The 22285-nt window shown below is 35.9% G+C and overlaps 6 protein-coding genes across 6 annotated transcripts; 2 read left to right on the top strand and 4 right to left on the bottom strand.

Moving 5' to 3' along the window:
• Positions 1-3036: 3036 nt before the first annotated feature.
• DFA_06238 (uncharacterized protein) lies at positions 3037-4218 on the bottom strand (the record flags this gene model as incomplete). Its single annotated transcript, XM_004361893.1, has 3 exons — positions 3037-3309; positions 3428-3958; positions 4063-4218. 3 exons carry the CDS (start codon positions 4216-4218, stop codon positions 3037-3039), a joined length of 960 nt encoding a protein of 319 aa, XP_004361950.1.
• A 177-nt stretch (positions 4219-4395) lies between these two features.
• On the bottom strand, positions 4396-6577 carry DFA_06237 (uncharacterized protein; the record flags this gene model as incomplete). Its single annotated transcript, XM_004361892.1, is given in 4 exon segments — positions 4396-4440; positions 4460-5611; positions 5771-5994; positions 6298-6577. 4 exon segments carry the CDS (start codon positions 6575-6577, stop codon positions 4396-4398), a joined length of 1701 nt encoding a protein of 566 aa, XP_004361949.1.
• A 229-nt stretch (positions 6578-6806) lies between these two features.
• DFA_06236 (putative CCR4-NOT complex subunit 1) lies at positions 6807-14313 on the bottom strand (the record flags this gene model as incomplete). The annotated part of the gene is made up of 7 exons (XM_004361891.1): positions 6807-7005; positions 7077-11537; positions 11610-12175; positions 12253-12450; positions 12527-13578; positions 13650-13947; positions 14035-14313. The coding sequence occupies 7 exons, from the start codon at positions 14311-14313 to the stop codon at positions 6807-6809; spliced, it is 7053 nt and encodes a 2350-aa protein (XP_004361948.1).
• Positions 14314-15109: 796 nt separating this feature from the next.
• Positions 15110-17299, top strand: DFA_06235 (aldehyde dehydrogenase; the record flags this gene model as incomplete). The annotated part of the gene is made up of 4 exons (XM_004361890.1): positions 15110-15145; positions 15252-15307; positions 15514-15676; positions 15941-17299. The coding sequence occupies 4 exons, from the start codon at positions 15110-15112 to the stop codon at positions 17297-17299; spliced, it is 1614 nt and encodes a 537-aa protein (XP_004361947.1).
• A 384-nt stretch (positions 17300-17683) lies between these two features.
• DFA_06234 (uncharacterized protein) lies at positions 17684-19235 on the top strand (the record flags this gene model as incomplete). Its single annotated transcript, XM_004361889.1, has 2 exons — positions 17684-19131; positions 19208-19235. 2 exons carry the CDS (start codon positions 17684-17686, stop codon positions 19233-19235), a joined length of 1476 nt encoding a protein of 491 aa, XP_004361946.1.
• A 164-nt stretch (positions 19236-19399) lies between these two features.
• DFA_06233 (uncharacterized protein) lies at positions 19400-22165 on the bottom strand (the record flags this gene model as incomplete). The annotated part of the gene is made up of 4 exons (XM_004361888.1): positions 19400-19407; positions 19619-21545; positions 21620-22054; positions 22121-22165. 4 exons carry the CDS (start codon positions 22163-22165, stop codon positions 19400-19402), a joined length of 2415 nt encoding a protein of 804 aa, XP_004361945.1.
• Positions 22166-22285: the final 120 nt, after the last annotated feature.

The raw sequence follows: 22285 nt of genomic DNA, 5'->3' as shown, positions 1-22285 counted from the left end.
CTTCTCTCTCTCTCTCTTTCTTTGTACAATAATAATGGTGGTATGTGTGAATGTGAATGAGTGTGACTATAATATTGGCAATACTATAATAACTATATTATAGTATTTATAGTTATTTATAGTATAGGAGGGGGGAGGGTATTTGATTTTGGGGTATGATAATAATAATTAATTTAATAAATAATAAATAAATAAATAAATAAATTTAAAATTCAACTAAATATTTTCACAGTTTTAATTTATGTTGCTATAGAGTATGGTGTGTAGCTTTAACGCCAAGAATCTTTAGATTGTATGGAAAACTGCAATTCCTGTGTCCAAAGGAACTATAGTTTTTTGGTTTTTATCCATTTAAGGAAACTCTGTATGTTTTTGTAAAAACTTTGGTCGCGTGTGTTGCACTTCTCTGAAGAGGAGGAAAAAAAAAAAACTCTTCTTCTTGTTTTAGAACGTTGTCAACTCAAAGATCGATAGGATGGATGGATAGGATTCATCAATCTTGAGCCAAAAATAATAAATAAATAGAGTTATGAAACTATATATATATATACCTTTTGAGAGAGAGAAAAAAAACAATATTTAAAAAAAAAACATAAACATAAAGAGAGAAAGGTTGTTTACTAGTACAAAACAACAACAATATTATAATAATTATAATATCTCTTAAATATTCTATTCCATTCCATTCCTATTCCTTCTCTTACAATTTGTAGTTATTATTATTATTATTCCTTTATCTCTTCTTCTTCAATATTCTATTGGATTACTATTGTGTGATCTTGTTAATAATTGGTTGTTGGAGCTGGTGGTGGCGGTAGTTGGTGTGTTGGGGTTCATAGTAAGTAATTATACAATAACTTGCAAATGTCATTATTATGACTTTGTGTGTGAGTGATGTTGTTTGCTTGTTGGTTGGTCTGTTTAAATTTAAACCAAACCAGACACCAACCTGGAACAACAATATATGAATTGAAATTATTATTATGTGATGTTGTTTTTTGTGTTGTTGTAGATTTTACTTGAACACTCTATTGTCAAGTCTATCTATGGTTCTTTCTTATTCTTTTTTCTTCACGCGCCATATAGCAAATTATATGTTGCGGTCGGTCGTCATAAACTTGCAACCATTGTGTTTTGGGTGGTGACTGCAGTCTAAGTTCATTCACACAAACACACAAACACACAATCTTATGATTTTTTTTAAGTAAATCTGACACACACATCCTACCCTCTCTACCCACTATACCACCATTGTAGGGGTATAGGTGTAAAACTCAACGTCGTCATTGTGTGGGTTAGAGATTGAACAGCTGACGAGGGAGTGGCAGGGGAGAAATGAATGAAATGACTATAGTAACAATATTGAACATGCATACTGTACTACTATACTATATTGTAGGGGAGAGCACAGATATAATTATATTATATTATTGTACAAAGTTGTGAGTGTGAAGATATCTCTGTCTCTGTTGTACCTGTTGTGTGTGTGTGGTGACAATTATAACAACAATAAATATAATATATACTTTGGACGAGTAACCACGATTGGAGCAGATTTAAAGAGGAAAATATATATAGATAAAGTGGGTAGATTATAGGATAGATTAAAACAATATTATTATTATTATTATTATTATTATTATTATTATTATTGTTGTTGTTGTTGTTATAAATATGATTTTGAATGAATACTCTACTCAACTCCCATTGGATGGTCCTATGGGTTTCGACAAACAAATGTGTGGGAATGGGGTGTAAGTGTTGTAGATGTGGTTTGGATGGATCATTTCTATGTTACCTTTTAATTAATTGGAGGCTTTCTCTCTCTCTCTCTTTTGGGCTTTCTACTTGTAGATAAAATTTCTATTATTTTCGAGAACTTTTGTGCTTTTGTTGAAGTGGTTTCGGGGATGGTTTAGGGACGGTTCCACGGTTTTGAAGTGGAGTCGAGATTAAATAAAAAAAAAAAAAAAAAAAGAATATATTCTTTAAAAAAATATATATCTATTTACAATGGTGGTGGTTTATGGGGGATATGGATATTAAATTAAATAAATAAATAATATATATATATATGATATATTGATGACTGTGAGATGATGAAACTAAATGTGTATACTTGTTGTATGTATTACTATAAATCTCTAGTTGAATTATAATATTATATATTTGATTAAAAATCTGATCAGATTAATTTGAAACTCTGGTATGTGTGTGTATGTATGTATATTATAGATACTACTACTATTAATAATAATAAATGATTGTGTGAGGGGGTTCTATTGTTGTTGATTCCTGATGATAGATGGTGGAATTAATGGACGTATAATTTGTGTGTGATTTTTTAAAACGTTGTTTGTTTGTTTGTTGATCACTCAATGTTGGTGTTAATAAACAATGAATGATGCGATACGATGACTGCTTTTGAAAATGAATCACAATGTATAAGTATGACTTGGAGTAGGAGGGTAGGGTTCTTCCCACTCTAGCTCTCGGTTCGTAACGGCGTTGTTCTCATCTTCTCCACACACACACAATCTATAGTGCTTCTGCTGATGTCCACAGAGAGAACGCACTAGAAGACAACTCAAATCGTCACTTGGCGTCATTATAGAATTTCACATCGTAGTCTGACCACAATTTTTCAACACCCCACGCTCTCATTTTAGGCGTCCATTGTCGGTTTGACCAAAATTTTTTTAAAAACTCGTTCTTGACCGATTTGGAAAAGCAATACTGCTTGTCCTCGCAATTGTGACGAACCCTGGTTCGTGAATGCAATTTGCACTAATGATACTAAGGATTTGTTTGGAGACTGATAGTACAAAAAAGGCAATCAATATTCTAATTCAATGCCTATTGCTGCGTTTGTCTTCATCAACATGTTGCATTCTTTTGTTTTATTGATGCAGTTGTAGTCATCACTCTACTAGAAGAGAGCGACCATTATCGTCCAGGCTCTGGAATACAGATCACTAGAGCAAAGAGAGCAGGATGGGTGTTGGTTCAGTCGGGTGTTGGATTTAATTTGTGACCTCATGACGGTATCATCGATGATAGCTTTGCCAAGAGTCGCGTTTCTTTCTCTTCAAATGTTATTTTATGTACATCATCAACACTATTGTTAACATTCAATGGGTCAAAATATATAATGGGTTGAGAGGAGGATGACGAAGAGGAGTGATCCCTGGTTGAAGTAGTATTATTATTTTGTTTTGATAAATCGGCAAGTTTGTTAATATTTGGTTTGTCAATGGTTATTCTAAATTTCTTTCTTATATCATCTTCATGATTTTGTATTATATTATTCTAAAATAGAAAAATAGATAGATAGAGAGATTAGTATTTAATTTAATTTAGTTAGGTTGGTTTAATGATTATTATTATTATTATTATTTCTTTTTTTTTTTTTTTTAGTACTACATACAATAGTTGATGAAGATTTAAAATAAATAATAGCACGATTTAATTCAGTTGGATCATTTTGAATATTTCTTTCCAAGATGACAACTGAATCTACCATACCATACGATGAAAAGATATCTACCAATGTCTCTTCTCTAAATTTTAATTTATATTTCCATTTTAAAATTAGAATATTATTTCTATCTATACTTGAAGTTGTTGGATCATATCCTCCTCTACTACTACTTCCAATATTATTATTTCCTTTTTTTGGAGAATTATTATTATTATTATTACTTGTAATATTACTTTGTTGTTGAACCTCTCTGAGAACGTCTTCTCTATATTTAGCATTTTCCTTTCTTTTATCCTCTGCCTCTTTTTGTTTCTTTTTTCTATGTTCCTCTTCTCTTGTTGTTAGATCATCCTTCATCTTTTTTCTCTTTTTATCCATATCATCATCTCTTTTCTTCTTTTCCAATTTACCCTTTAACTGTAAATCAAATGCATCTCTTGTACTCTTTTCTGTCAATGTTTTATTTGCTTTTGATATCTAAAAAGAAACATATAAAAGATAGTAATATTAGTATCATCATTGATGCATAATCAAATCACAACGACCAAGAGTCATATCAATATCATATGACACTTTCATACCTTTTCAAACATGATTACAGCTTCTTTTGATTTATTCTTATCAGGATGATACACCAATGCAAGCATTCTATATGCCTTTTGTATTTGTTTATCTGTTGCATCTTGTCCTATATTCAATACTGCATACCAATCTATAAACTCTTCTCCTGATGACATTCTTTTCTTTCTTTCTTTCTCTTTTATCTATCTATTTACAAATGATATTATATCTATCTACTTTATTTACAATACACTTTATAATATAAATACTATACTATTCTTCTTCTTCTTTTTAATATCTCTCTTAACTTCTAGAATGAGCACTATTCATTCCTTTTTGAGTATTACTGATTTTTAAGATGTAATTTTCAATGACACATTGGTGAAATTTGGACAACCCTTTTGATTAAATGTATACAATATATTTATATTTATTATTTATTTCTTTCTTGGTTATGTATTTTAAGATTGATGTTTTGTTTGTTGAGGAACTGTTGAGTTGGGCACCTTTTTCTAAAGAATGAAGGATACCTTGTTTGGTGACAGAGGTTGGAGTGATTGTGTTTTGGTAGATGAGTGATTTGATCCATTTTGGAGACCCGTATTGACCAACCATTACCCAACTCTCAGACTGTGTAATATTAAAAGGTATTCCAAGTTGGATGACACGTGTAATCAACTCTACATCCAAATATTGAATAGCCAAGTCAAATAAAAGTATGAATTGTTCCAATAGACCGTTAATCTTGGTATTTGATTTACTACTATTTGTTTTGAGGTAGTTCCACAAAAATTCAATAACCGGTAGATAATATCGGTTGGCCAATTGGGAGAGGAAAGTATCTTTAAGTACAAGTGTGGTGGTTGGAGATTCAAGATACCTTTTAATGATTTGTTCCAATAGTTCGATATTCTGTTGGTTGTCAAGTGTGAGTAGGGGAGTTGGCGATTTAACATAATCTAACATTTCAATACTATTGACAGACATGTTTTGGAGAGCGGTTCTAAGTGGAGTATTAAATAGTACCAAGCATTTAGCAACTGAAAATTGACCCTTTAACAAGAGAGAGTGTAAGATGTCAGCACCGCTAGATGCATGTATTCCATTGGATAGATTCTTCTTGTTTTGATAAGAGGTATAATATTCTCTCTTTTTACTGATTGTATTGTACACCTCTTGTACTAATCGGGGGTCTCCATATTGACAGATCGTTTCAAAAGTGCAGTGACTTAGTAAATATTCGATTAGTAGTTCGTTGCCATTGACACAATTAAACAACAAGAGATCTATTTCAGAATTGACCATCGTTATGACTTGTTGAAGAGTTGATTCACGTAAATGCCCATTTTCAACCATGGATTCAAGTCTTGCATCTAAAATGGTCAACACATAATAAATGAACTCCATTGAAGTGTTTGTAGAGGATGAAGAAGATGATGAGGAGGATGAGGATGATGATGATGATGATGATGAGGATGAGGAGGATGAAGAAGAAGAGGATAGAAGAGTAAATGGTTCAATTTTATGACCAATCGTAGATACTTTTAAACGTGGATATTCTTTTTGGTACTTTGTTAAAAGAAATGTAAATGTTTGGAACCGTTGTTTCATTTCTTGGTGATTAGTATCTTGATAGATTGGATTCTCAAGTATATACTTTGGTGAGTAATACGTTAGATTCATGTCAAAAAAGAATGACAGTATGGTTGTATTATGTGACACATATACTAGTTGAGAGAGACACATGATTTCATAGAACTTTTTGGTTGGTAGTCTTTTGAATAGATCGTCCAATGTTGCTCTGATACCAATTCTTGTTTCTAGGTTTGGTAAACTTGAATGGTTCATTTCCTGATAATTGAATGTATGAGGAGAGACTTGTCGACGATCATCAAAGGGATTGTTGATCACAGAGACGATCAAATCATCTAGAATCTCTAGTCTCTGTTTCACTATACACATTCGAATGAGATGATTCATGATATTGGGATCTAATTGATTGAATAGAATAGATGAACCTGGTATACAATGAGCATTGATAAACCCAAGCAAACATTTCCAAATACCAATATTACCATGACTATTGATGACGGCATGAAGATACTCCGAAATGTGTTGAAACATTAGACAATTAATAAAATGACTACGAAACGATTCAAGCACCAATTTGAATATATCCACTTGTTCAATAGACAATACCGACAAGACAAAACTTCTAGTTGGTAATCCAAACAGTCGATCTAAATTGAATTTACGTTGGTTGTTGGGTAATCGCATCAACTCTTTTAGTAATCCATAGTGTCTGTTTCTTATTACCCATTCAAGGTCACTTGAAGCTTGACTATAAGATTTTGCCAATGTACAAGTTACACCATCTTTTTGACTTTTTATTCTACTTGGTATAGAAACACCTTTATACTTTATATTCTCTGTCTTTACTCTTTCAAGTATAAATCTGAACAAGTATTTATTTTTTAATACTCTTTTAATAGTTTCTATTTCGATGTTGATGTCATCATTCTTTGTTTGATTCATATTTGTGTGTTGAAACAAAAATGATCATCTTTTTTAATTTTTTTCAATTTTAACCAAGGTTTCCTGTTTGATTCTTACTCATTATGTTAAAGGTGTAATTGATTGTTATTTATTTATTTATTTATTTATTTATTTATTTATTTATTTATTTATTTATTTATTTATTTATTTATTTATTTATTTATTTATTTATTTATTTATTATTATTTATTATTATTATTTTGTTTGATTATTGATTTGGATTTGAAGAATCACCTCTATTCATACAACTTTTTGCAACAGATTCAAATAGCTGTTCAATTTCAGGGGCAATACGAGTAAATGAATGACTCCAGAAATTGTATCTTGGGTTCTTGATCAATTCAATAAAGGTAATTAATAATCCCCATGGATGTGGTTTGTTTGAAATTAATCTTTCAAGTAATACTCTGTTTTTTGATAAATAGAAAATAATAATTAGTATATTTGTATATTGATATTATGAATTTGTTTTATATACCTAGTAATTTGTTCTTTAATAACTTCTTGATTAGCTTCAGCGAAAAGATACAAGAGTACACAACTAAAGTAATGAGTATGACTATTTGGATAACGTAATTGATTGGTGATTGCGTTAAAGAAGAGGTATCTTCCTTCGGGATCGAGGTCGATACAGAGACGATGGAAGATATCCATTGGAGCATTGTGAGTTGGTGAGGCTGCTCCTCCACCATTCTTGCGTTGTACTTGGGGTATGGCGAGGGTACCGACATAGAGCACGAGCGAGTTGATGAGTGGGACATTGTAACGAGTACCAGCGATAATGTCTTCTCCAGGTTCGAGCATAAGATACTTGTTCTTGAGCTCAGCCAAAAACGATGGTGGACCACGGATCTTGAGGTAACTGTCAATCTCGTTTTTGAGTCCCTTTAGGGCGAGTGTAAAGTTGCTAGATATCTTGGGTGGATGGTTAATGTCTGGCAAGAGGTCAACCTTTAGATTGGGTGTAAAGGGATCTGGCAGACGCATACTACGTGGGAATGCAGACAATACCAAGTTACGTAGTTGGATACAGGTGGCGGGGATCACATCACAAAACGAGAAATGGTATTCACACAAAAACTCTGGGAAGTCGTGCAAGAGTACGAGGAGGATCTTGAGTGTACCCTTGTAGAGCAGACGGAGTGGTTCAGACACGTCAACACCTCTGAGGAACGGGTCGAGGAACTTAAAGTGTTGTACGAGCAGAGTATGGAACCACGCCTTTTGCTGTTGATGTTGTTGGACTTGTTGTGGTGTCTGTTGTTGTTGCATGGGTTTAGCGAGTAGCTTGGGCATAAACGAACGATGTGAGATGAGGTCGAGCCAGGCAAAACAGAATGCAGGGTATTTCTGTGGTTGAAGAGTGGCAAGTGCATTGACAAAGCAGTAGAGAATCGAGATACTAGACTGTTCGAGAATAGGGTCGGGTGCATTGAGATCAGTCATAAGATTCTCAAAGATACGTAGGTATGGACGTTGATTAAATCTAAATCCATAAGTCTCATAATCCTTGGTGAGTAACTTGATAAGGAACCCAAGTACCTTTGTGAGAACTGTCAAATGTGTGTTGTCACCATGTTTGACCATCATCACTACAAACTTGCAATACGCGTCAATCTCCATATAATTGGCAGATTGTGCTGCAGCAGCCTGTTGCTGTTGTTGTGGTTGAGTTGGTTGAGCTTGTTGTAATGATTCAATATAACTAGCCATATACTTTTCAACAGCCCATTCCAAACCCATACGGAAGAACTTTTGAAAGTATATTTCATTCTTCATCATGTTGAGTTGGAGTACCTGTTGGAGATACTGAATCTGGATCTTGTGGTCACTATTGGCAGTAGAAAAGACAAGCCAGTCTTGGAGCAATGAACAGACGGCGTCTTTGAGACCTGGTGGATCGCGATTCATCTCTTCCTGTTTGATACGAGAGATACGACGTTTCTTTTCGTCTGGTTGGTTCTTGGCGTCCTCGACCGTCTTGAGAAGCATGTCTGAACTACCACGTTGTGCCATTTTGTTGAGCAACTCGATGGTGATGGCAAACTCGCTTGGTACAGCATAGGCATTCTCAATCACAGTGAATCGAATGAGAGAAATGGCAAACTCAAAGGCTTGAGATGCGGTTCTACCCTCCAACATGAGCTGTGCCAATTGTTGATCATAGTCATTGACATTGATGAGCTGATGGATGATGAGACCATAGATGAGGATACGGTTCAATTTCTTGTCAACCGATGAAAAGTGTAACAACGAGTTGAGAACATTGACAATCTTGAGATCCCACTCTTTGAGTACTTCGAGCAATTCAAAGTAGACTTCATAGAGGAGCTTCTTGTCAGGGTCACCCAAACGACTAAACAACTTTTGTGCAAACTGTTGCAACAATTCGTTTTGGTTGGCAGATGTCACTACAAACGATCCCATCTGTTGAACGATACTGTAGAGTAGGTCAAACTCGATTGGTGCATTTTGTTGAGCACGCAACATACCCAACTTGTCGACTTCGTTGAGCATGTAGCCAAACTTTTCGAGCAACTCGCCATTGGAGATGGTTTGTTGTTGTTGTTGCTGTTGCTGTTGTTGTTGCTGGAGTTGAGCAGCTTGTTGTTGGAGTTGCTGTTGTTGTAACTGAGCAGCTTGTTGTTGAAGCTGTTGTTGCTGCAATTGTTGGAGTTGAGCAGCTTGTTGTTGTTGTTGCTGTTGCTGTGGATCAATGTCGGACGATCCCTGTACCATGGCAGCAATATTGGCGTGGTGGGGAAGGTTGAGGAAATCCTCGTACACGCGGAACTGATCTGGCTGGATACCTCCGGGTTTGGGACGGAGTGGTTCTGGCAGATTGTTGTAAATGTTGGTAGTGAGGTATCCAAAGTCAAAGTAGGGTTGGTGTGGAGCGGTCTCCTTGTGCTTGAGACGCTCGGCATAGCTAGACGCTAGCACCGTGTCAATATCAATGACTGCCTTTTCCGTGGCGGCACGCTCGACAATCGAACAAGCAAAGTCGAGATTGTCTTGGATGACAGTGTTGAGTGCCATCTCGAGCTGGGGTGGCAGCTGTTGGTCGGCCTGAGCACCGGTCGAGCTCAACAAGAAACTACGCAAATGAGTAGAGATACCAACGCGCAACGGATCCTTGCACGTCACCAACGCCAAACTGCCAGCGAGATTCTGTACCATGAGATGCGACGCCTTTTTCATCTTGCGCTCATCAGCTTCGGTCGCAAAGTCCTTGCTGACCAGCTCCTTGGAGGTGATGACGGCAATCGCCACAGAACGTTCGACAACAGGACCGATAATCTCCTTGATACCACGCTCAATCGCTGCGGGCACTGCCTTTTTAAAGACGGGTGATGCGAGCAATGGACCGAGCGACGAACTGTACTGAATGTACCCAGGCAGATTTTGGAGCAACTCGAGTGCCGATGGCAGCTGTTGATGTGGCATCATCGAGTGTTGGCGCTGCTCCATCTCGAGCATACGCTGCATCTCCTCGCGACGATCCTTGATGAGTGTCGACGGCTTGATATCGGCCAAGTCAAGCTTGAGGTTGGCAAGCAACAACTCAATCTCAAACTTGATATTGTTCTTGCTTTCCTTGAGCTGGTAAATCTCACCAAGCAAACGGACAATGGCCATCACCCATGGATTAGGTGGTTTAAACACACGTGATGTCTGACAGCTGTCGAGTACCTTGGTGACAAATGGAACGACTGCAATCATCAGTCCAGTGTCGGCGGCATAAATGAGGAGATCCTTGGGCGAGATAAACTTTTGCAACAATGGCTTGTTCTTTCCAAGTGTCAACATACCAATCCAACCACCGAGATTCTTTAACAGTGTACGCTCAGAATGATCGGTCTTGATCTTTTCCGAACTGAGTAACGTATGGATATAGTGTTGAGTAAAGAAGAGAATCTGAGCGTGGAACTCTAGAATGTTCAATCGATCGAGGAACTGCATATACACATTGTGGAAGTTTGGTTCGATCGACACACGCTTGTGAACGAGGTATTGTGCCAAAAAGGGGAAGAATTCAGGCTTGAGAATATCCTTCATCTCCTTGACCTTGGCATCGAGGTTGTACATACTGACATTATTAATGATGAAAAACATCTTGTCACGAATCACTTCCTCTGGTTCGATAAGCTCGTGATTCTCACATTGCTTGATTGTACCAAGTGGTAAACCTGTACTAGACACAATCTCTTCAATGTTGTTGTCCTTTTTACTCTCTTTTTTCTTTGAACCATTATTATCCTTTTGTTGTTGTTGACTATTGTACGGATTATTTTGATCATCACCTCCATCATTTCCACCACCAACAGTATTTGATGGCTTTTGTCCTGCTGAAGAATAGGAAGTTTGTCCACTTGGTTGCTGTTGTTGTTGTTGTTGCTGCTGCTGTTGACCAACATTTTGTCCACCATGATGTTGTTGATGATGATTACTTGCTTCTTGATGTTGCAACTTTTGTTGATCACTCATAAACAATGACTTGTCGGATGCATTGTCGAGGTTTTCATCTTGGATCGATGTTGGTGGAGAGTTCATTGCACGGAGACTAGCATCGGCTGGTGACTTTTTAGTGACTTCAATGATGGATGAAATCTGCTTGACCAAGTCACCATTCATATAGTTTTTAAAGTGGTCGATTGAACACACCTGAGTCCAATACTGTGGCCACTCGACCAATCGGTTGGCAAAGGAAACCAATGAATTGACACCAAATATGAAAAGATTAGAGTTTACCGGATGTTTCAACGCCTCCAACACATATTTCAATGCAATACGCAATGCCTGACTTGAAATCAACTGATACTTTATCAATGATCCAAACAACAATGCTGTAATTCTCAATTCCTTGTCTGGATAACCTGAAAGGAATTTATATTCATCAAACAAATTAAATAATAAACATTGATAAATTTCTTGTTCCCTAAAAATAAATAAATAAATAAAAAAGTTAATTTCGTTTCTTTTTGTTTTTTTCTTTTCTTTTAATGTTTACCTTTGATTTTGAGAAGATTTATATTCTTTAAGAATTGCAATGATTTGTTCAACAGAGATTTCTTCATGATAGAGTTTAATAAAGTAAGCATTGGTCTCTTCTTCAATTTCCTCTGGGAATCTTCTTTCGGTGCCATTGTTTGGACCACCACCACCACCTAATTGTTGTTGATGTTGTGGAGAAGATTGTTGTTGTTGAAGTGGTATACCAGTTTGAGAGATTGCCTGTTGATTGAGGATATCTTCAAACTTTGGATTAATGTCTTTGAGGATGACTCCAATGTCTGATGGATAGATATCGACAGTCTTGATCAAGGTTTCATAGAGCTTGGCGAGAATGACAACCGAGGTAATATGGCCAAGTGGTTCTGTTCCTTTGAGTTTTCTAGTGACACGATCATGAAGGAATAAAGAAGATGCTCGAGCAAATTCATAATCGTTTGAATCCTCCTTTAGACGATCTTGTAACCATTTCTCTAAAAATAAAAATTCTCTTTGACTTGCCAACAATGCCAATTCAATAATAAATGGATAATAACTTTTTGTACTTAATAATTGTAATAATATCTAAAAAAAAACAAAAAGAAATGATTATTAATATTTGTAGATAGATAGGTGTAATATATGGTTTCTATTCTTCTTACTTTTAATTCTTGTGCAACATCTAATAATCTTGACAAGGTTGAATTATCTTTAAGATAAATATCGGTCATACCAAATACAACGATATTTGGGTTTTCTTTCCATAATTGAGAAATATAAGCTTGATAATTATGGTTAAACAATAATGATTGGAATAAAATTGATAAAATTTCTTTTAATAATAAATTTCCCATTTGATTCTAAAAATTAATAAAAAAAAGAAATATATTAATATTTTGATCTTCTTTTTTACTTTTCTTTTTTTTAAATTCTTACAATTAAACTAGCAAGACCCATTAATAAAAGCTCTGGACAATGTTTAAGAGGGTATTCGAATAGAGCTCTGGTACGATAATAGTGTTCTTGATCGATTTCAGAGAGAGTTAACAAAATCTCAATAAGAGAAAGTGAATTCCAGTGGGCGACAGTTTGGGAAACTTTGCCAAGTGCAGAGTATTCGATACGTTTCTTTTGGGAAAAGTGGAATGGAAAGTCGGATTGAAGGGCTACCTTGATAAAGGAGATCTGGCCAATCGAGTTGTTCCAGGCACAGTCGAGGATATGGTGTACCGGGAATCTCTCATTGGGAGATGCGCGTTTGAAAATGGCCAAGATGAGGGACAGACCTCTTTGGTCATGAAGAATGAAGCCTGGATGATCGAGTTCTCGGATGACGGTCGACCAGTCGAGTGATGGATACAACTCTTTGATAACGTCAACAAAGACTGGGTAGTTCCAAGCCTTGCTGCTCTCCAACAACACTGCTTCATCACCTTCTTTTGGAGTTAGTGGTTGAACCATTGGTGGAGATGACTGTTGTTGTTGTTGTTGGGGCTGTTGACCAAACGAGAGGATGAGTGGAACTTGAGCATTCGAATCAGAGGTTGGTGGAGGATGAGAGGTGGTCTCGGCCATCATACCAATCGCCTGTGCAACGTCCGACTCTGAGAGACGGGGGAATTGGGCGAGCAGCTCCTTGAGTGCAGCAGACGATGCGCAGGCCGAGAAGCCGACGCTCTGGATCAGCTGTACCGCACTGTTGCTGTTGGACGACGCCACCTTTTGGATGAGTGAATGTACAAATTGGCTGGCATTGTCGACGAGTGAACGCTTCGAGTTGGGAATCGACACGTCGTCTGATGGCGACATGAACGGAGACAACGCGAGCGATGGAGTGGGAGGGAGGAGCGACTGGATATATTTGAGAACCTCTCCATTACCTCCACCTTCAGCTTCTTGTACCTTGTACTTGAACAATAGATGATGAAGTACATTCTCTGGCAATGATTTAATATTTGTTTGTGGAATTGATAATAAATATTTTTCTCCTAAAAAACAAAATAAATAATTAAAAAGTTAGATATATATATATATAATGAATGTTATTTTTTTAATTTACCTTGTTCTTTCATTTGTGGATTAAGAGAATGAGAGATGGCCAAACCTAATAATATTTCTTGTGGAGGAGTGAGTTTTAAGAGTTGTGAAAAGGTTGTGAGAAACTCTTGATTCAAATTATCGACACCTTCAAAGGCTTTGCAGAGGACGGTCGTAAAGTGTGGCTGTTTCATCAATCTTGAAAACTCGTCTCTAAACAATTGGATTTTGAATGCGTCCTTTGGGTCCTTAAAGTCAATACTATCAATCAACTTTCTAAACAAGAAAATCTCTGCTTGATTTCCAAATTGATTTATGATCTAAATAAAATAATTAAATAATAAAAGTAAATAAATAAATAAGTATTACTACCGATCATTCTTTCTTTTCTTTTCTTATTTCTTTACCTGAGCAATATCAGAACATATTGATTTATATGATTTCTTTGTCAACATTGATAACAAGTTATCAATTTGAGAACTAATAATAAACGATAGGTTGGTCATGACTTCGACATCTTGTTGTTGTTGGTGAATAGACCATTGATTATAGTAAAGTTTGTCTGCTGACTTGAATGATGATCCTTCTCCGATATTGTTACTATCAGATGATGAGGAGGATGTCTTTTGTTGTTGTTGTTGCTGTTGTTGCTGTTGCTGCTGTTGTAGTTGCTGTTGAACATCCATTTTTGTTGTTGTTGTTTCTTTTTTGAATTTTTCTTTGGTTGTCTTATATATATATCTCTCTATTTCTATATCTCTTAGTGTATTATTATAAAGATAATGATTATATAATGATGGTTGAATATGATGCGTATGAAAATTGTATTATATATAAATATATGATTGATTCGTTGAACAAGATAAACGTTGTTTCAAATGACAAATGAAGAAATTAATAAAGGAACTCTTCCTTTTTGCCTTCTTCCAAAATGCTGAAACTCTCTTTAGATATATATATATATTTATAGTAATAGTAGTAGATATGTAGTAATAGTAATAGAGGATAAATAAAGATATATTAGTTCACAAGTCTAGACTTTGTTTCTTTCTTTGTATTTTCTTTTTTTTTTTTTTTTTTTTGTTGATGAACGATCTTCTTCTTTCAACCATTTTGAATGATGGTTTGATTGATTGATCGATTGATTATAAACAAGAGATATATGTATTCATACCTTTAATCAACAATAATCTTATAAATGGTGATGATGATTTTCTAACTTCGCTGTGTTGTTATATATATTTATTAATCAATGAACTTACATCTTCCAAGTGACAGGAGGTATGCGGTCTCTCTTGAAAACTATTTTTTTTTTTTTTTAATTTTTTTTGAAAGCTGCACCTCACTCAATTTAAAAAACGACAAGACAATCTGCATTCAAGCAAAAGTAGTATAAACCAGCTAGCTGTAGGGTAGTAGAGTAGTGATTGCGATCTATCGTTGTTGGAATATATCAATTATAAATACAAATATATATAAGAAATGAATAACTTGATTAGACAATCAATTAAGGTTTCTGTATGTACAACATCTTCTACCACCCTTTTTCGATGATCATAACAATCTAACATTCCTTTCCATTCCCTTCCCTCTCACTCCTCCTATGTTACTATACATACATTAGAACAAGACCGTCACTGGTCTTAGATGTTTCTCAACTGGTTTCACCAAGTTTACAGAGTATGTTTAATCAACAAATCAACAAACAAGCGATCATCTACTATCGATTTTATTTATAGATTATGATATCATCATACATTCAATACAATGATCATCATCATAGTATTGAGACAAAGAGATCGGATCAAAGATGGATAGAGATAGATAGACAACAAGACAACAAGAATATACTGACAGACATATTCTAATCATTCATTAAATTATAGAACACCAATGGGAGTTTTTGCCGATCAATTATTCTTGCAACCAGTCAACCCAGCAACAGAGAGACCAATCAAGGACATTAAAATCGATACTAGAGCTACTCTTACTCAAAAGTTTGAAAGAGCTTATTTATATAAAAAGGAATGGAAATACGTTTCTCAAACTGTATGTAGATGATGATGATCAAACAAACAACATCAACAACAGTTTGATTGGTGGTGATCTTCAAAAAAAATGGATAGATCCGAAAACTTTTCTTCTATTCGGGAAAAAAAGAAAAGGACGGAAATATATTTATATTTCCAAAATCATTGGACATTCATTATACACATAGAATATATTATTATTGAAGATGAAGATCACCATCAATCACTTTTAATAATCAAAGTAAAAGATGAATATGGATTAACAAAAAAATTTGATTTGTAGGAAAAAGCAAATATGATTATTAAATTTAGAGATTTATTAGTTGAAAAGGTAGAATCATTGGCCAACGATTTAACAGAAGAGACTGGAAAGCCAATTACTCAAAGCAAGAATGAAATCAAGGCTGTTGTCGATCGTATCAACTTCTTTTTATACAACTTTTCTAGCTGTCTTGCCGAGCGTTCCGTTCGTACCACTGACAACTTCCGCGAGTCGCTCTCGTACGAACCATTGGGTGTAGTTGGTAACATCTCTGCCTGGAACTATCCATTCTTTATTGGTTTGAATACCATCATCCCAGCCCTTTTGACTGGCAACACTGTGCTCTACAAGCCATCCGAGTTTGCCTCGATCACCGGTGTCAACATTATGAACCTCTTGTATGAGGCTGGTGTCCCAGAGAGTGCCTTCCAAATCGTGCTTGGAAAGTCTGTTATTGGACAATCAATGTTATCGTTGCCACTCGACGGTCTCTTCTTTACCGGCTCTTACAACACTGGCAAGCATATTGCCGAGACACTTGGAGGTCGTATGATCAAGACTCAACTCGAGCTCGGTGGCAAGGACGCTGCCTATGTACACAAGAATGTTGATATCAAGGCTGCTGCCCGTTCACTCGCCGACGGTGCCATGTACAACACTGGACAGAGCTGTTGCTCGGTCGAACGTATCTACGTCGACAAGGAGATCTACGCCGAGTTTGTTGTCCGTCTCACCGACGAAGTTGCCGAGTTGCAGATGGGTATTGACCCAAAGAGCGCCTCGACCTACTTTGGCCCACTCACCCGTGGTCCAGCCCAAATCGAACACATGCTCCGTCTCGTTTCAGACGCCGTCGTCCGTGGTGCACAAATCGCACTCGGTGGTGGTCAAGTCAAGGGTACCCCAGGCTACTTCTTCTCGCCAACCATTATTGTCGATGTCGACCACTCCATGGCTGTCACCAAGGAGGAGATCTTTGGCCCAATGGTCACCGTCCAACCAGTCAGCGGCCCACAAGAGGCTGCCGAGCTCATGAACGACACCCCATACGGTTTGACCGGCTCAGTCTACACCAACGACGCCTCCGTCGCCGACTTTATCTGCGACCAAAGCAACACTGGTACCGTCTACTGGAACGCCTGTGACCGTGTCTCCCCATACCTCCCATGGTCCGGTCGTGGTCACTCTGGCATTGGTTCGACCCTCGGTGTCGAAGGTATCTTCTCCTTCCTCAAGCCAAAGGCCCGTCACTACATCTCTGACAAGCCAGGTGCTTTTGGCGAACCATCCAACTCTAATATCGTCCCAACTCAACCAATCTCAAAGGAAAATATCTCTCAATTTATCGAAGAATCTTATGAAACTAATAAGAAAAACTAACAAATTTATAAAATTATAAAGATACAATCATTTTCCTTCTTTCTTATTCATACAAGAACACAATGACATTGAACGAAATACTTTTTAAATAAACAAAAAACAAAACCAAAAAAGGCTATTTATAAAATTTAACAGCAAAAACCTGATCACTTTATATAGAACAAGTACGAAATTAAATTGTTTTTCTCAAGTTTTTTAAAATTAAAAATTTAATTACGCCCTCATAAAACACTTTTATTCTGCCTCATTGCCACTACATCATCATTTTGTTTTGTTATTTTACCCCCAATACTTATTTTTATTTTTATTACTATATATATATATATCTCTTTATTCCTTTCAAACTATCAAATTAATTTACTTGTGCATTTATTTTAAATATTTATGGAAGAAGTCAGAAGAGCAATCAACAGAAGACTGGCAGATGGGGAAACCCAAACTACTCTTGCCATTGCCTATAATGTCTCAAACGCGACAATCTCTCGCTTAGTCAACAATCAAATCGGTCGCTCCCACAAGCTTTTGGCAGCTCACAACCGCATCATAGAAGGACAAGAGAGGGAGAGACAAGAGAGAGAAAGACAAGAGAGAGAAAGACAAGAGAGAGAAAGACAAGAGAGAGAAAGACAAGAGAGAGAACAACAAGAGAGAGAAAAGGAAGAGAGAGAAAAACACGAGAGAGAACAACAAGAGAGAGAAAAGGAGGAGAGACAACCCAAGACAGCAAAAAATAATACGCCATCAATTACGATTGGAATTCCAGCAAGAGGACCTAAAGGATCCGACTATGACCATCGCACCATACAATCCATCACTGGACTTCCAACTACGCCACTTGTTTATGGAGGTTCTGAGAAAGTCGAAAAGTACAATAAGATATTCAAAGAGACACAAAGAATGATGGTAACTCAAATTCCAATACCACCTGTCGCATGGGTAGACACCAAACAAGAAGAACTATCTTGCATCGTCATGCCTGGAAGATCAAAACAACAAGAGAACTGTGAAGAGCGCGCGGCCCAAGAAAACCAGATCATTCAAAGGGCATTAATAATTGGCCAACCATTGTTCGGCATTTGCGCAGCATCATGGCGCATATGGTGTGGGCTTCATCGTAGAGATCTTCGTTCAGATTTTGGAAATACATTGTCCAACATCAAGATTTCTTTGGTGCACACAAAGCACAAGACAGCTCTCCAAGCCACCACATTGCTAAATTCAATCGAGAACAGAAACCCTGGAGCAGATCCGAAACAATGGCTCGTAGACATCCGTTCTCTCAAAAAATTGTTACCAAGAACAGCCGATTTCAAAAACCAAATCAGGTTATTGCTTCAAATCATCAAGCACTTGCAGTTCTCAGACTCAAAATTCCTCCAAATAGTTAAGGGCCATAACTCAAGAAGAATGATGTGCATGAACAGTTTAGGAACAAAGGTGATTTATAACAAATCCGTTCATCCAATTGAAATGGTCAAGGATTCTCTCACCAAACAACTCATGGAATCAACAAAAGTCCAACAAGGAAAAGTTGTTATGACAGAAATCGATCCAAAGGATTTGGAAGTAAATAGTGTCCACTGGAGAGCTGTTAGCTTATCAAATAGATATTTGGGCCCAAATTGTCCAGGTGGGGTGGAGGTCAGCGCCATTGCTCCAAAAGATGGGTGTATCGAATCATTCTCCTCGACTCTTGGCTGCCCAATAGTCGGTGTCCAGTGGCACCCTGAGGCCACCAATCATGATGAACAAGAACAAAAATTCAACAGACTCATGATCAAAAGATTTGTAAAACAATGTGGACAGTCTTTCTCTTTAAAGAGATCCCTCTTGTAAGTATAACCAAACTACAACAACAAAAACAATTACAATAATAATATTTACTTTTTTTTTTTTATTTTATTTTAGAAAACAAATCCCAAAACAAGTTTATTAATAACAAACTGGTTTATTTTTAATCATATAATTTAACTCTTTTATGGCAAGCAACCAGCCAACATTTATAACTCAGTAAAAAAAAAGAAAAAAAAAAAAGAAAAAAAAAAAAAGAAAAAAAAAAAAAGAAAAAAAAAAAAAGAAAAAAAAAGAATTTCTATTTATCTAATTATCTATAATATACATTTATAATAAAAAAAACAAAAAAGAGACCATTGTCTCAAAAAAAAAGTACAAAAATTATTGTTCTACCAGTTTGTTTTTTTTTTATTACCATCATCAATAAATTAATATTGTACAACATTGATTTAATTTACAATTTTAACCATTTTTTTTTAAGGAAATTAAGTACAGAATAATTAAAAGCACCAAGTAAATATTTACTTATTTTCTCATTTTTTGTTCGTTTGAGCAATAGTCTGAGAATTGACAAGTTATTATTGTTGGCAGATCGAGTATGATAGTCTGAGAAATATTGGAATACAGTATCTTTGTTACAATTTACTTTGAGAGCTGAATAGCTATCAGACATGATGGCGAATAATGAGAGATTTGCTATACAATAGGTTGAAATGTGATCTTGTATCTCCTTGCGTATATAATAAATGGTTTGAAGGTGGCTCTGTTTTGGTGCAACATCATGTTGATTTTTCGATCTGAATGGAATGGGTAAGAGCTTTTTCTCATTGACAATGTATTGAATAAGAGCAATGTTCCCACTGACAAGTGCTGATTTGAACCAATATGTATCGTGGAAATAGTATGGATTGGATTCTGCATGATTGAAACCATTCTCTTGATTCCACAACATCACCATTTGATACGCTTCAATGTATCCATCGGCAAGTAGAATGGCTGGATTCACACTGGTCAGGTGTGGTCTGTACCGATGAATCATTTCAATCAATGAAATGTTTTTAGTTTCTATTGCCATTTGTAAAACATCATTTGTTGCTTTAAACCTGTATTCTGGTGTTGTTGTCTGTGATTCTTCCGATACCAACGTTTGAACAGACCGGTCTGCTTTGATACTTAAAAGATACTCGACTGAAGTATAGAATCTTCTGTTGATTGATTCATTGATAAATTCAACCATCAACTCTTCATCCTCAGGTTGATCAGTACTAGGATCCAAAATTTGAGGATAAACATCAATGAGATGTTTAATCACATGAAGATGGCCATTCTCCAAAGCATGTCCCAATGATTTAATTGTTATTAATGGAGTATCAGTATCAGGCCCGATACTAACATATGCATTTCTAATAATATCGATACATTCGATTGACCCCGATGCAACGGCAGCCTCGAAAAATGTTGGAATGAGTGATCTGAATTGGTCGAGATTATATCGCAAGAGAATGTGCTCGATCATTCTCTTGCATCCTCTTCGACACGCCAACTTGAGTGTACGGGATGACAAGGCACCCGTAAACTTGGAGAGAAGGTATTCCATGCACTCTATACTGGCAGACTCTGCACATTCTTCGATATCGGCCTGACGGACGACCCCACCCTTTTCGTCAATCACAAACTTGAGTATTTCAAGTCGACCATACGATGCAGCCTTTTCGACAATCAGTTCATTCATGACCAACGCATAATTGTCCATGATAAACGTCATGATTTCAATGCAGTCACTTTTACAAGCCAACTCCATGATCATGTGCAAGTCAAACCCTGCATTACTCTCTAGACATGCAAAGAAGAGCATCTGAAATATTTCCACTCTTTTACCAATGACAGCAAAGTTGAGAGCAAAGTCAAATGGAAACGTTCTAAATCCACTACGTATACTGGCCTTTTTGTGTACATCCAAAAAGTATTGAATGATTCGAATATGGTTACCTTCAACCGCACATGATACTGTATGTCCTTGTAGTGTTTCTACCAACTTTTGATCAATGATCCATTTGATCATATCCATATTACCCTGCTCTGTAGCCATTGACAGTCCGTTGGTTGACCAGTTTCCACATTTCTTCCATCCCTTGTCAGAGTGTGCATAGTTGAATAGTTTGTTTAGCATTTCAAAGTTATTATCTGCAATACACCATTGTAGTGCTTCACTCGTCAACAAGTATCCTTTCATCTCTCCATCCTTTTTATATTTATCCAATATATGATTAACAACATTCCAATGTTTATTCTTTGCTGCTCCATCAATAGCTTTGACGGTAAACTCAACTCTATACTTTGACTCACCCTTTTGATATTGTTCTCTTAATTGATCTAAATATAATATTACATTTAAATGACCATTTGTCGCTGCATTATCATATGCATGATTTGTAAATTTAATATTATCATCCTACAAATTAATTAAAAAATTTATTAGTGATGGATCATGTGATTGATTGAAAAGATGTTTAATTTGATACATACAAATAAAAGAGGATCATTTCTAGGTGTTGTATTTAATAATAATTTAATTATATCTAGGTAACCTTTTGAACAAGCATTATCAATTGCATTGGTTGTGAATGGTGTACCCTTGTCCAATAAATATTCAACCAATTCAAAGTTACCAGAAAGTACTGCATTGTCAACAGCAAAGTGTTCTTGTTCAAATGCAGATTGATAGTATGTGAATATCTTGTCAAATGTATCCATCTGAAAGGTAATTGATTTGTGATAGGTGTGAGGTGAACAAACAGCCACTATCATATCCAATGTTGCCCAACCAACTTGTAATCTTGATAATAATGATCTTTGATTATCTTTTGATCTCTTACACAATTCATGTATCAAAGAACCAGTATTATTCTGTACTACCCATTTTAGTGATGGTATTTGATTGATTCTATATGATTCTTTGTCCTGTATAGTATTGATTATATGTACATGTCTTGTAATACACTGTAATAGATATTGATTTCTAAATACACTTAATATTATTACTGTACTATTACTCTTATTATTATTATTCATATTCTACATTAGATCTATATAAAGGTATTAAAATTATATTAAAGCTTGAACTTTAACAAAAGTATTGATCGATTTTTGATTTTCCATTTATTAAATTGTACATGAAAATTGTAGACATGA

Source organism: Cavenderia fasciculata, assembly GCF_000203815.1.
Source record: "Cavenderia fasciculata unplaced genomic scaffold Scf_Dfasci-G-p-12c09.r1-3, whole genome shotgun sequence".
NCBI lineage: Eukaryota > Evosea > Eumycetozoa > Acytosteliales > Cavenderiaceae > Cavenderia > Cavenderia fasciculata.
This window is presented reverse-complemented; position numbering and strand designations above follow the sequence as displayed.